At 45.5% G+C, this 11,410-nt stretch overlaps 1 protein-coding gene across 2 annotated transcripts in view; it reads left to right on the top strand.

Moving 5' to 3' along the window:
• The first annotated feature begins 10,854 nt into the window (after nt 1-10,854).
• Nucleotides 10,855-11,410, top strand: part of LOC119371968 (guanine nucleotide-binding protein G(o) subunit alpha) — a 126,844-nt gene continuing 126,288 nt past the window's right edge. Inside the window, exon 1 of one of the 2 annotated variants that reach the window (XM_037642419.2) lies at nt 10,855-11,166. In XM_037642419.2, the coding sequence (XP_037498347.1) occupies nt 11,049-11,166 (118 nt within the window). In that variant the 5' untranslated portion in view covers nt 10,855-11,048. The remainder of the gene's footprint in view (nt 11,167-11,410) is intronic. The other variant, XM_037642416.2, reaches the window with a different exon arrangement.

The following is an 11,410-nucleotide window of genomic DNA, read 5'->3' as shown; positions in this document are numbered from 1 at the left end:
CTAGTCCACAAGACCATGGAAAAAATGAGAGAAAGAGAGAGAAAGAACTCAAAAGTTGCACGCGGCTAGCATAGTACTAACTCCGTCGTATGTACAGTACTCGCGGATTGAAACAGGACAATTTAGGGCTAAGTAGCGCACATACTTTTGTTTCCGCCCACTTCAGTTGGGATCATATCAGCGTAATTTCAACTCGAACTCATAGATCAGAGCCAACACTATCTTTAGAGACCAGATTCGCCACGACATGGCTTGGTTGTTTTGAGCAATTACGCATACCAGTCGTTATACTAAAAAATTTGATGTCACATTTGAATCCGCGAGTACTGTACTACACCGGAAGGGATCGATGACGTTTGTAATGGTGCAAGGATCGAGTTAACCTTGCAGAACAATGGCAAATAACAGCCTCGTCGGTGATACGGCTTGCAGCACCCTTAGGAAGAAGAGAAGCGTTTCAGCCAATCAATCAATCAATCAATCAATCAATCAATCAATCAATCAATCAATCAATCAATCAATCAATCAATCAATCAATCAATCAATCAATCAATCAATCAATCAATCAATCTTTTATAAACAAAGTGGCGCGGAGAACAGGCAAACATGGTATTAATGGACATACGGTAATCAATGAGACCATGAAGTCTGTCGTCAAAAGTAAATACAGGACTCAATTTTCTCAAATATTTCATTATCATTAAAGATTATGAAAGGGAAAGTCGTTTTTGAGCGCTTCTATGCTGCCAGTGTTTTGTTCTCTGAGTGCTTTTAATTATTAAAATCTCGGAATACAGGATTAGCCAGTGCACTTGAAGAGGCGCCATCATCTTTATACCTATATTTAATAATAACAATGGAAATAATCGGTTAATACAGTCTGATCATTTATGCTTGAGAGGTCGTCTGAGAGCGCCAAGGCGCAGATTATATAAGTTGCCTTAACGTTGTACTAAGCGTCATTCTTGTGATCTGGGTGATCAAATTCCAATAAGTATTGTTTGGTTTATGGGGTTTAATGCCTCAAAGCGACTCATGCTATAAGAGATGCCGTGGTGAAGGGGCTGCGGGTAATTTCGGCTTCCCGAGTTTCTTTATCGGGCACTAGCATCGCACTGTTCACGGGCCTCTAGCACTTCGCCTCCATCGAAACCGTGGAACAGTGTAGTGCCTTCAGCACACCGATCATATACAGCAGTACACTGCAAAATGAAGTTAAGTGAAGACAAATTTGTTATGCAGGATAATATAACAATATCTAGGGTTTATCGTCCCAAAACCACGATATGATTATGAGGGACGCCGTAGTGGAGGGCTCCGGAAATTTCAACCACCTGGGGTTCTTTAACGTGCGCCTAAATCTAAGTACACGGGCCTCAAACATTTTCGCCACCATCGAAAATACAGCCGCCGCGGCCGGGATTCGATCCCGATACCTTCGGCTCAGCAGTCGAGCGCCATAACCACTAGACCACCGTGGTGGTTCATTTTATCCATATCATTTCATTCAAAGCTCTAGGTATCTTGCTCCCTCTTAACTCCTAGTCGTTACAAATGGCAAAAACAAGTGGTGTACACAATTGTGTACACAGCGTATCAAAGGGTTAAGGAGAAATGATATGAACAAGAAATACAAACAGAACAAGTACTTTTGAAACGTACAGATTAGGAGCTGACTTAGCGCTGAAAAATCGTATAGCTTGTAAACAATAATAATATCTGGGGTTTAACGTCCCAAAACCACGATATGATTATGAGAGACGCCGTAGTGGAGGGCTCCGGAAATTTCGACCTCCTAGGGTTCTTTAACGTGCACCTAAATCTAAGCACACGGGCCTCAAACATTTTCGCCTCCATCGAAAATGCAGCCGCCGCGGCCGGGATTCGATCCCGCGACCTTCGGGTCAGCAGTCGAGTGCCATAACCACTATACCACCGTGGCGGGGCTAGCTTGTAAACATATAAAAAGGAAAGTCGCATGTATTAATAAGATTTCGAACGCAATCTGTGATTTTTATAAAGATTAAATAATATTTTTTTTTACAATTATTGCGGTAATATTTTTTTTATCCCTGCCGTAGTCGCAAATAACCACGCAAATGAATCTGTGACTGCATTTGAGTGAACTTAAATGAATTTAAATGAAGGCCTAGTTGATGAAAACTAAATCTCGAAACATTTCGTTTTGGCAAAGTTTAGGTCCACGTTAAAGAATCCCAGGTGGTCAGTATTAATCATTCCCCATCTACGGCTTGTCTCATAATAACCTCGTGGAAAATGGCACTGAGAGAAAGTCTGTCATTATAATATCTCGAAAAAAAAAACAACAAGAGAGCGGGGAGGAAGAAAGGGATAAGCTAGGGGACAAATTTTCATTAGTCACATTAGCATGGAGCCAACCAGATAACGAAACCGAGGAACATTTCTCGCAAATATTTCACGAAAGCTTTTGAATCGCTAATATGTGCAAATACAGTGCATGGTCTAATGGAAAAACATGAAAGACAGAGGGTAAATCGCCAGTGGTGGCAAGAAAATATCGAACTACATACCTACGGAATGTTCGAGTGCCACACCTATGATGTGATTAATACTTTTTAACGAAAGCTCAAATTTTGTCTGAGCGCGCACAGTATAAAAAAAAATCACCTACATATACCGAAAACACGCTTACGATCCTGACGTTGGTTTGCCAGGGGGAAATAATATATGTTGTGTTCCCAGTAGCAAAATGGTCTTCCAGACCAAGTAATTCTATTCGTTTGAATGTAAATGGGCTTACTGAAACGTAGTGCCTTTGAAATGTTCTGGTAAAAAATCGAAGGTGTGATGATGTTCTCCGTGGTGCTACAATCACCGGTTTTGTCCTCTTTTGTCGTCCTTAGCAAGCGCAAGTGTGTCTGGTAGAACAAAACAAAACGGGACAGATTCTTCACGGTCGTTGTGGCTTCGACACTTAACCACTTAACCTTCTTGGCATTCCTTGTGAGGGCTATTCACATTATCCAGTAAACAACAAATGCTAATTAAGTCTTATCCACCAACTTTCTTGGGAGCCTGGTGATTCATCGACAGCAGCTAACTGGCAACAAGCGCAGGCCACTTTTTGTCCTTGGGTCCACCTTCCTGGAACCCTGCATTATATTCAAAAGGCGCACGCTCCGCTCAGTATCCACCAGCTTGAGTCAGGGTTAGATTTTTCTCGGGGAGCACTAAATGGCTTATCGAGGTGACACCACCTCCGACACATGGTAGGCTACGGCGCCTGGCGTTTCAAAGACACTCGCCTTAATTTCCACGAGACTAGGAGGAGTGCGAGAGTAGCCCTCGATCCGAAGAAACTCCCGGCGCGCTCTTACCTGTCGCCACGCCTTAGGCCAATGAAATATTAGCGAAGGCGATCGGCCTATGACATATACCATTAACTTATCTGACTCAATGTGATTGTTCACGTATTTCATACAAAATTTATTTGGTAATTTAACGAATCTGCGAAGGAGTACTTGCGATAATTGAAAGTCCATAACTTGGAATGTCATGGCGTTGTTGTTCTTCTTCTTTTAAGAAAGAGAGGAAGAGCAGAGGAAGGCAGGGAGGTTAACCAGAAGTTTGTATCCGGTATGCCACCCTGCACTGGAGTTGGGGAATAAGGGGTTGAAAGCGAGAGAAAGAAAATAAATAATAAGAAAAAAAAAAGACAATCACAACCACACACACAAGAGAGCGTTCCGCTCAGAGGCGCTCTGACAGGCCAGTGGATCGCAGGAAGGCCAGTAGTGCTTGTAAAGCCTTTTTCTGCGACGTTATGTCCGGACGATGGCGTAGTAGTATTTCTTCTGATAGGGGCTGGTCGTCCACCTTATTGAAAGCATGGCAAAGAGATTGTCTCTTTGTGCTATACTCCAGACAGCCACACAGAACATGTCGAGTTGTTTCTTCGTCGCCGCAGTGTTCGTCACCACCACCACAGGCGGTGGTGTCGGCCATCTCTATGCGGAATGCATACGCATGGGTAAACGCGACGCCCAGCCATAATCTACACAGAACGGTAGCATCACCTCGGCGAAGTCTTGATGGTAGTCGAAGGCTTAACGTGCGATCGAAGGAGTGTAGACGTGCATGCATGAAATGTGGCTCATTCCAATTTGACATCGTGCATTGGCGAGCGAGCATGCGGTGCTTCCGAGCAGCGTCTGTCCTAGAAAGAGGTATCGATAGGTCGCGGTCCTCTGTATGGGCTGAATGGGCAGCTTGATCGGCCCGTTCATTGCCGATAATCCCATAGTGACTTGGTAGCCATTGAAATGTAATGCGGTGTCCTTTCTCGGTTAGGTGGTACACATCTCAGCACTCTGAAGTACCAACTGTTCGTGCGGACCGCGGCGTAAAGTCGACAGTAGAGACTGCGGTGCCGCCTTGGAGTCGCAGAAAATCGTCCACCTTTTTCTCATTTGGTCGTTAATGAAAAGCAGCGCGGCGCGAAGCGCTGTGAGCTCTGCTGCCGTCGATGTTCTTAGGTGAGCCGTCCTGAACTTGAAAGTTGTGGCGATCGTTGGAATCACGACCGCCGCGGTTGAAGTGCTCGGTAGGACGGGACCGTCGGTGTAAACGTGAGTCGAGTCTTGATACTTCTCGTACAATAGAAGTAAAACGAGCTGTTTAAGAGCTGGTGCTGATAGATCTTGTTTTTTCTGGACGCCTGGTATTGTCAGGTTGATGATTGGTTTTAGGCACCATGGAGGAACCGAAGGTCTCGCCGCCGGTGTGTGTGGTTACTTTTCGGCAAAAAGAGGTGCGTGGCTGTCCGCTGGTAGAGAGGCTAGGTGGTGGTGTGGAGTCCGGGCAAGATGCCTTATGTGGGTCCTCAGCGATTCAACCTCAATATGAGTCTTTATGAGGTGGTCCTTGGCGATGGCTATGATCGCCGCTGTTGAAGCACTCTGAAGCAGGCCTAAACAAATCCGGAGGGTCTGGGCCTGAACACTTTGTAGCATGCGTCGACTTGTCTTGTTTGCGTTAGTTAATGCAGGCAAACTGTATCGCAGGAAAACGAGAAACAGCACCCTGTACAGTTGCAACATAGCACTGCGTGACATTCTCCTAGTCTTTCCAGCGAAAAACTTGAAGAGGTGACAAATGCCTGTCAACCGCTTTTTCATGTACGAGACGTGAGGACTCCATGATATTTCTCTGTTTATTATGACGCCCAGGAATTTGTGTGATCGACAATACGGCATATTTTGACCATTGATTGATACACTGTAGCTAGTCATGGGTTTGCGCGTAAATGCCAGAAGAGCACACTTTCCGGTAGAAATTTCCAGAACTCGATCACGGAGGTACAGTTCAATTTGAGTGGCAGCTCTCTGGATTCTCCCTGGCAGCTGCAGGCGAGTTACCGCAGATGTCCAAATGTTTCTTGTGCGCATGAAGAAGCTAAATCCCTGCTAATGTCTCTTTTCTGCGAGAGACGCCTGCTATGCGAGGAGTCAGCTTTCAGGAAAAGTACTAGATCGGTGGTTAGCGGATATAGTTGCATAGATATCAGTTTGCCCACTGTATGTATAGTGTAGTTTTTATGCCAAACACCTTGATCACATCGCGCACACTCAGTTAGACCCACATAGAATTGATTCTAAAGCTTTCCTTGCCTCGAGACCGTGAGAGAGAGAGAGAGAAACAAACGCTCGTTTTTGAAACAGTGTTACCAGCGCTGCCCGGTATCACCGTGAGGTGGGAGGGCTCCCTATTCCCAACACTTTTAATGTGGTAGCATTAAAAAGCTCGTTTCGCAGTAATTCCGGTGTCGGCGTCGGCGTCGTTGGTTGTGAGCAAAAAATCTCCGTTGTCCGTGAGCGAAAACTCGAGATAGATGCAAATAAATACAAAAACCTTCGGTCTGCGTGAGAATCGAACCCAGGCTTTCTGCATGGCAAGCAGGTGTTCCAACATGGAGCGAAGCCAGTGCTTGAGACTGCTACGCAAAAAAAAAAACGCTATAAGATTGTCCTGTAGTGGGAGGAGTCTGCTTAACGCATGTAATATTGCGTGGCAGAATCGTAGAATCGCCCCAGGCGTCAAAATATGTGAAGTGCGCAACGAGTTGGTGATTTAAAGCTGCCCCCCTCCCCCCATTACAATGTGTGCAGCTGCGCAGGTGCGCGTGGAACCTTACGGCGCGTAGTGGGTACGTCGGCCAATGTTACGCGCACAAACGTTCCTTTCATTGCGGCATGGTTGAAGGCGATACACGGGGCCCGATTACGCTATCGCGTTCTACTCTTGAAGGTGAAGCTCAAGCGTCCTCCAAGTTTGGACCTCATTAAGGTGAAAGCCTTGTATGTCTCACGCGAACGTGTGTTTGAATGAAAAGCCGGCATAAGCGAATGAGGCAAAAACAAAAACAAAATCACGTGAGCGCGTTCTCTTCGTCTTTGCTGCGTTCGCGTGGCTAAAAAAAAATAAAAGCGGCGTTCACGTGATTTTAATGGCGCGGTAAAATAAGCACACCGGGTGGCCTTTCGCATTTGAGTCTTTTTAGGCGAATGCATAACGGACCCTATGAGTTTCCCGTTGACCAAACTATAGCAAACGGTTTCCACTTTTAGGGTGCGAAACGGCACCTAGCCACAATCTGTCGAAAACACCGGGCAACAGGGGCCGCGAATTTCAACGCAAGACATGAATCAACACATCACTCGCGAAACGTGTCTTGAGGCCAAGTCGAGCATCGCCTCCATTGTCTCGGTTCATTTTCGCTTGTACTGAGCAAAGGCTCGCATAGATTGCAGTTTTTTTTTTTACACAATGCCCTCTAATGCACCGATGTTTCCTGTCAGTGGCTCATTCTACCGGAAATACAAACAAATGAGTAAGGTAGGTACTTTGACAGCTTTGACTGCTATAATTGTTCACGCTCTGTAGTTTTTGTTTGCTTTTAGGCAAGCTGTACACTCTCCACCTGTCAAGCTTCGAACAAGGAACTTTCGCGCAGTCGCATTGCTCGGTGTCTTGCGCAAGCTTTTACATGTGAAGATGCAAGAGCGCATGTTAGATTGCGGGCTTCCCTTTGGCGGTTACTTTGACTTTACGTAGAAAAATGGAAGCATGAAGGATCCTTCAGCATCAAGACTAACGTTTTCCGCTTGCCGTATCGGCTTAGAAAGCAGATAAAACTTTCTTGTAAGCAGGCCATCGTGGTTTGCCCGTCAAATTTCTTCTTACAAAACGCTTAAATTCTGCGATAAACCTTATTCCTGGATATATTTATAATTTGATTTGTTTTATTGTTTGTGCTTTAAAAATAACAAAAACGATCGGTCTGCACCTTAACAGCGCAAAATGTATAAAATTACTCACTCGAAAAACTGCACAGCATATTGCGCACTAACGTATGAAGTGAACTGACTCTACTGACGTTTGTTAGCTGAAGTGACATTTGCTCACTGATGTGAATGATGACGTGAATGATGAGCGACGTAACGCTGATCATTCAGAGTGCATTCAACAATTACGATGAGGAAGCTATGTGTACCGCGTGAGAAAATAAGTAAAAACTGTTTACTTATTCTGACGTCGTCTTCAGGTGACACAAGTACACGGCGTGTCTCGGCAAATTTTTTACGCCCTTACAACATCTGATTTTGTTGCAGTAATGGTCGCACCCTCTTTTTTTTTTCGCTCTTTTGTTTTTCGTCGTCTTTATATTTATCGTACTGTACTGTAGTGTTTTTTTTCTTTCTTGCGAAACGTGGTGGTACTACAGATTCAGCTTTCAAAATGCTCATTGGCTTTAAACGCTCCACCACTGTTCGTTCTAAAAAAAAATGTTTAACATTTCAGCTGCGTGTCCTTGTACATCTATTTCATATATCTCTGATTCGCTCAATTTTTTCTTCCTTTAATGGTACACAGACCCGGCTTATGCTTTTTCATTAGTGTATCCTCCAAAGTCGGAACCTCTGACGCCAGAACGTTAACAAACTCTCCATGTCAGAGTTACAATTTATTCTCAAGAATGCCTGGTTTCCGAATGCAGAACAGCCGCCTGCCTCGCACGAGATCAAAGAGATCTCTATCGGCGATGACACCGTGACATTCTTCCGTTTGCTGCATAGGAGGATGGGTGCATGCTAGTGACGCCTTGAGAAGAATATGAAGCTTGTTAAGACTGCAAGGAAGTGCGCCGTGTTCTCGTAATGTGAAGTCGCCGCTTTTATTGCCCTCGGTGAAAGCGAAACTCGAATTACAGAAATTTTCGCGCGTTAACCTCGCATTTTCTCTTTTAGGTCAGTCCTGAACATTATCGTACAATTGTGAAGTGGAATAAAGCTCACCAGACACCCTTCACCCTCTGTATGCTCAACTGGCATTTCCATGTGCTTGCGAAGCCTCCTTTTTTATTTGGACATATTCTAAGTTTTGGCTGCTTCAAGTTCACTTATTTGTCCTTTTGGTCTTGCATAGACCCTGAACATGCTCAAATAATCGATGGACACGGTTTGCCTTTGGAGAAACTAGCCTTAGCACTGTCACTTTGCTTGTCGTGAGTAATCCGGTTTTTTTTTCTTTTTCAGGTTTTTTTTCTCTCTATACGCACCATTCACTTTCCATAAACTTGTTTCTAAATCGTTTAAGGTGTATAATTGATAATTTTCTCGAGCTACATTTTACGACCTGCGCCCTGTGAATGTCTCTTTTCTGCGGAGAACGAATGCTAAACGCAAAGCCAACTTGCCAGGCAAAATGGTAAGGCGTCGTGGAGGCAGGTCTAACCTACAAAACTTAAGCTTTCTAGTAATAAACCGAGCACGAAGTAAGAAGAGAGATGAAGCGAAATTTCTTTTTTTTTACCCTAGAGAAGAGTTACAAACCGCCATATAGACAGGATCAAGAGGCTTTTGTTAAGACGAGGTACCCTATATGTGATCTGAAAAGAAATGACTTCGTTAATTATTTCAAAAGGAGCTCACACGATTATTTATTTCGGATTAGATCAAGTCGAATGACCGTAAGCTTACTATAAAAGTACAAGGTCATAGAAAATATTGCAGCAGGAGAACTTTTAATGTGAGAGCGAGATGAAAGCAGTCAAACAACGCCATGTTTCGAAACAAATAAATGACAAGAAATTGCTTAAAATCCAAATAAATGTATAATTATGACAAGCACTCAAAACAGCCGAAGAGAGATTACGAAACATGTCTAAGTATAATCTATTATGATGAGCAAAATTCCGGCAGATCCCAGGCTTTGTGGGAATCTATTTCATGCTAAGCAATCACCGAGTGGCTGCCTATGCTGCACTATGAGCCATGTCTTACGAGACGGATTGACGTCTTTGTGGAATTTGAGTAGTTGTATGCATATCGCAGCCTTACTGAACACGTTGACTACACTGGTACCTAACGGGTCTGACGTAACACCGCCACTCACGTTACACCACAGATGCCACTTTTATCGAAACGAAGTGTAAGCAGCGTTCGTTGGCGTATTCATAGCTGTAGTCTGTAAGCTATAGTCTAGCAGCGCTGGAAGACTGCAGTGCTAGACTATAGCAGTGCTAGACTATAGGCTATAGTAGGGCATATGTAACAGTTTGCGTGCTACAATAAAATCGCCAACTATACCAAACGGTATGTCTTTCTCTTGTTTAATCTAAGCAAAGTGTCATGAACTTTTCAACGTCTGTTTCGATCATCCTTGGCGCATACGGGCATACGCCACAGGTGACTGTAGAAAAGGATTTCATGACCTATGCGACAGGAATTCAACGTTATTAATATCATGACCTGTCAGTCACGGTCGTCATACTCATGTCATCCTATGCCAATTCTGGCATATACCACGTAGGCGGATTGATTGATTGATTGATTGATTGATTGATTGATTGAAAACAGAAAGAAAAGAAGAAAGCAAGCAAGAAAGAAACAGTCACGCTTCGCATTTAAAAAGTGTACTCCGAAATTCGGAACTGTGTTCCGAATTTCGGAACACAGTTCGCCCAAAGTTCTCTCAGTCAGTCAGTCAAGAACTTTTATTCATCGTTCTGAGGAGTTTAAGCCGCCGGGGGATCCAGGGGGGACACCCTAGCAGCTTAATTTTTTTTCGTCGATGTAGGTAACAATACTTTCAATGTGATTTGTTATTATTTTTATGCAACATGCATAGAAAGCGGCGTGTGGTGGAGCGCCATCGGCATCTTTGGCGGGCAAGGCGAACCGTTTGGTGGCAATATAAAGATTAGTTTGTGTTTCATGAGTTCTTTTTTAATGTTTACATCAGAAATATGGTATCTTTACGGGTAATCCTTAAAGAGGCTGCTTCGTCAAAAATACGGCGTTATAAAGCAATAATTCCAGAAAATACTAATTGAAATAACCATTACCAATTAAATCAGTTCCGAATGCTTCACGAAAGATAGTTGCTCTAATATTCAGCATCACCAGAAAATTTGTTGTAAAGCGCTGGTATTTGGTTTGTTTAACGCCGAGCACGTATATTAAGTCTGCGAAGTTGAGGTTATAGTAACAATGTGGCATCATTTTGGTCTGTAAAAGAGTCGGAAAAACATGACAGCGCGCTTTATGGAGGTTGGTGGCACATTTTCTTTTTGTAACCGGAGCTGAAAAGACCCGGGGCGCCGCACACGTTTTAGATAGGGACGTTGTGCAGTGGGGAGAGCTGGACGGCCGCGTGTTCAAACGCGCTTCCATAAAGCGCGGGTCTAGCTGCCTCGGGCGCCAAGCGGCCGCTCCGATGAGCGGCGCCACGAGCAGGCGTCGCGCAGCGCCGGCGCAAGATGGCGCTGAGGCTGACGTCACGCTGGGGCTCGAGCGTCGCCTAGGCGACCGTAAACTGGGTCCGGAGCGTCGATTGGCGGCGGCTGTGCCCGTGCGAGCGCTCATTATCATAGAGCTGCGGAAAGCCGCCTGCCCGGCTTCAGGGTGCTGTCGTCGCCTGTGCTCTCCGGCGAGTCCAGCGGCGTGTGTTGCCCAGCGCCGCCCACCGCGGGATCGCGCCCAGGAGCCCTGACCGCAGCTTGAGCCATGGGCTGCGCTATGAGTGCCGAGGAGCGGGCGGCGCTCGCCCGCAGCAAGCAGATCGAGAAAAACCTCAAGGAGGACGGCATCCAGGCCGCCAAAGACATCAAGCTTCTGCTCCTCGGTGAGTGGCTTCCCCGCCTTGCCCCGCTGCCCGGCGGCACAGCTCTCCCTCGAGTGCACGCGCGGCGGCCCCCCGATCCGGCCCGGACCGTGCCCTATGGCTCTGTCCTAGTGCGTTTCGAAGGGCCGCGGCCTGCCCTAGGGGTTTGCCTACACCGGGTCCAAGCATGATTAGGCTTAACGCACGTCATGGCGTCCATTATGGCAGTGGGGCAGTCATGGCGGCGCGCCGCCAATACGCCCCA

The sequence above is a fragment of the Rhipicephalus sanguineus genome, chromosome 1 (assembly GCF_013339695.2).
Source record: "Rhipicephalus sanguineus isolate Rsan-2018 chromosome 1, BIME_Rsan_1.4, whole genome shotgun sequence".
Taxonomy (NCBI): domain Eukaryota; kingdom Metazoa; phylum Arthropoda; class Arachnida; order Ixodida; family Ixodidae; genus Rhipicephalus; species Rhipicephalus sanguineus.
The sequence above is the reverse complement of the archived record's forward strand: the minus strand, read 5'-3'. Positions and strand labels throughout refer to the sequence as shown.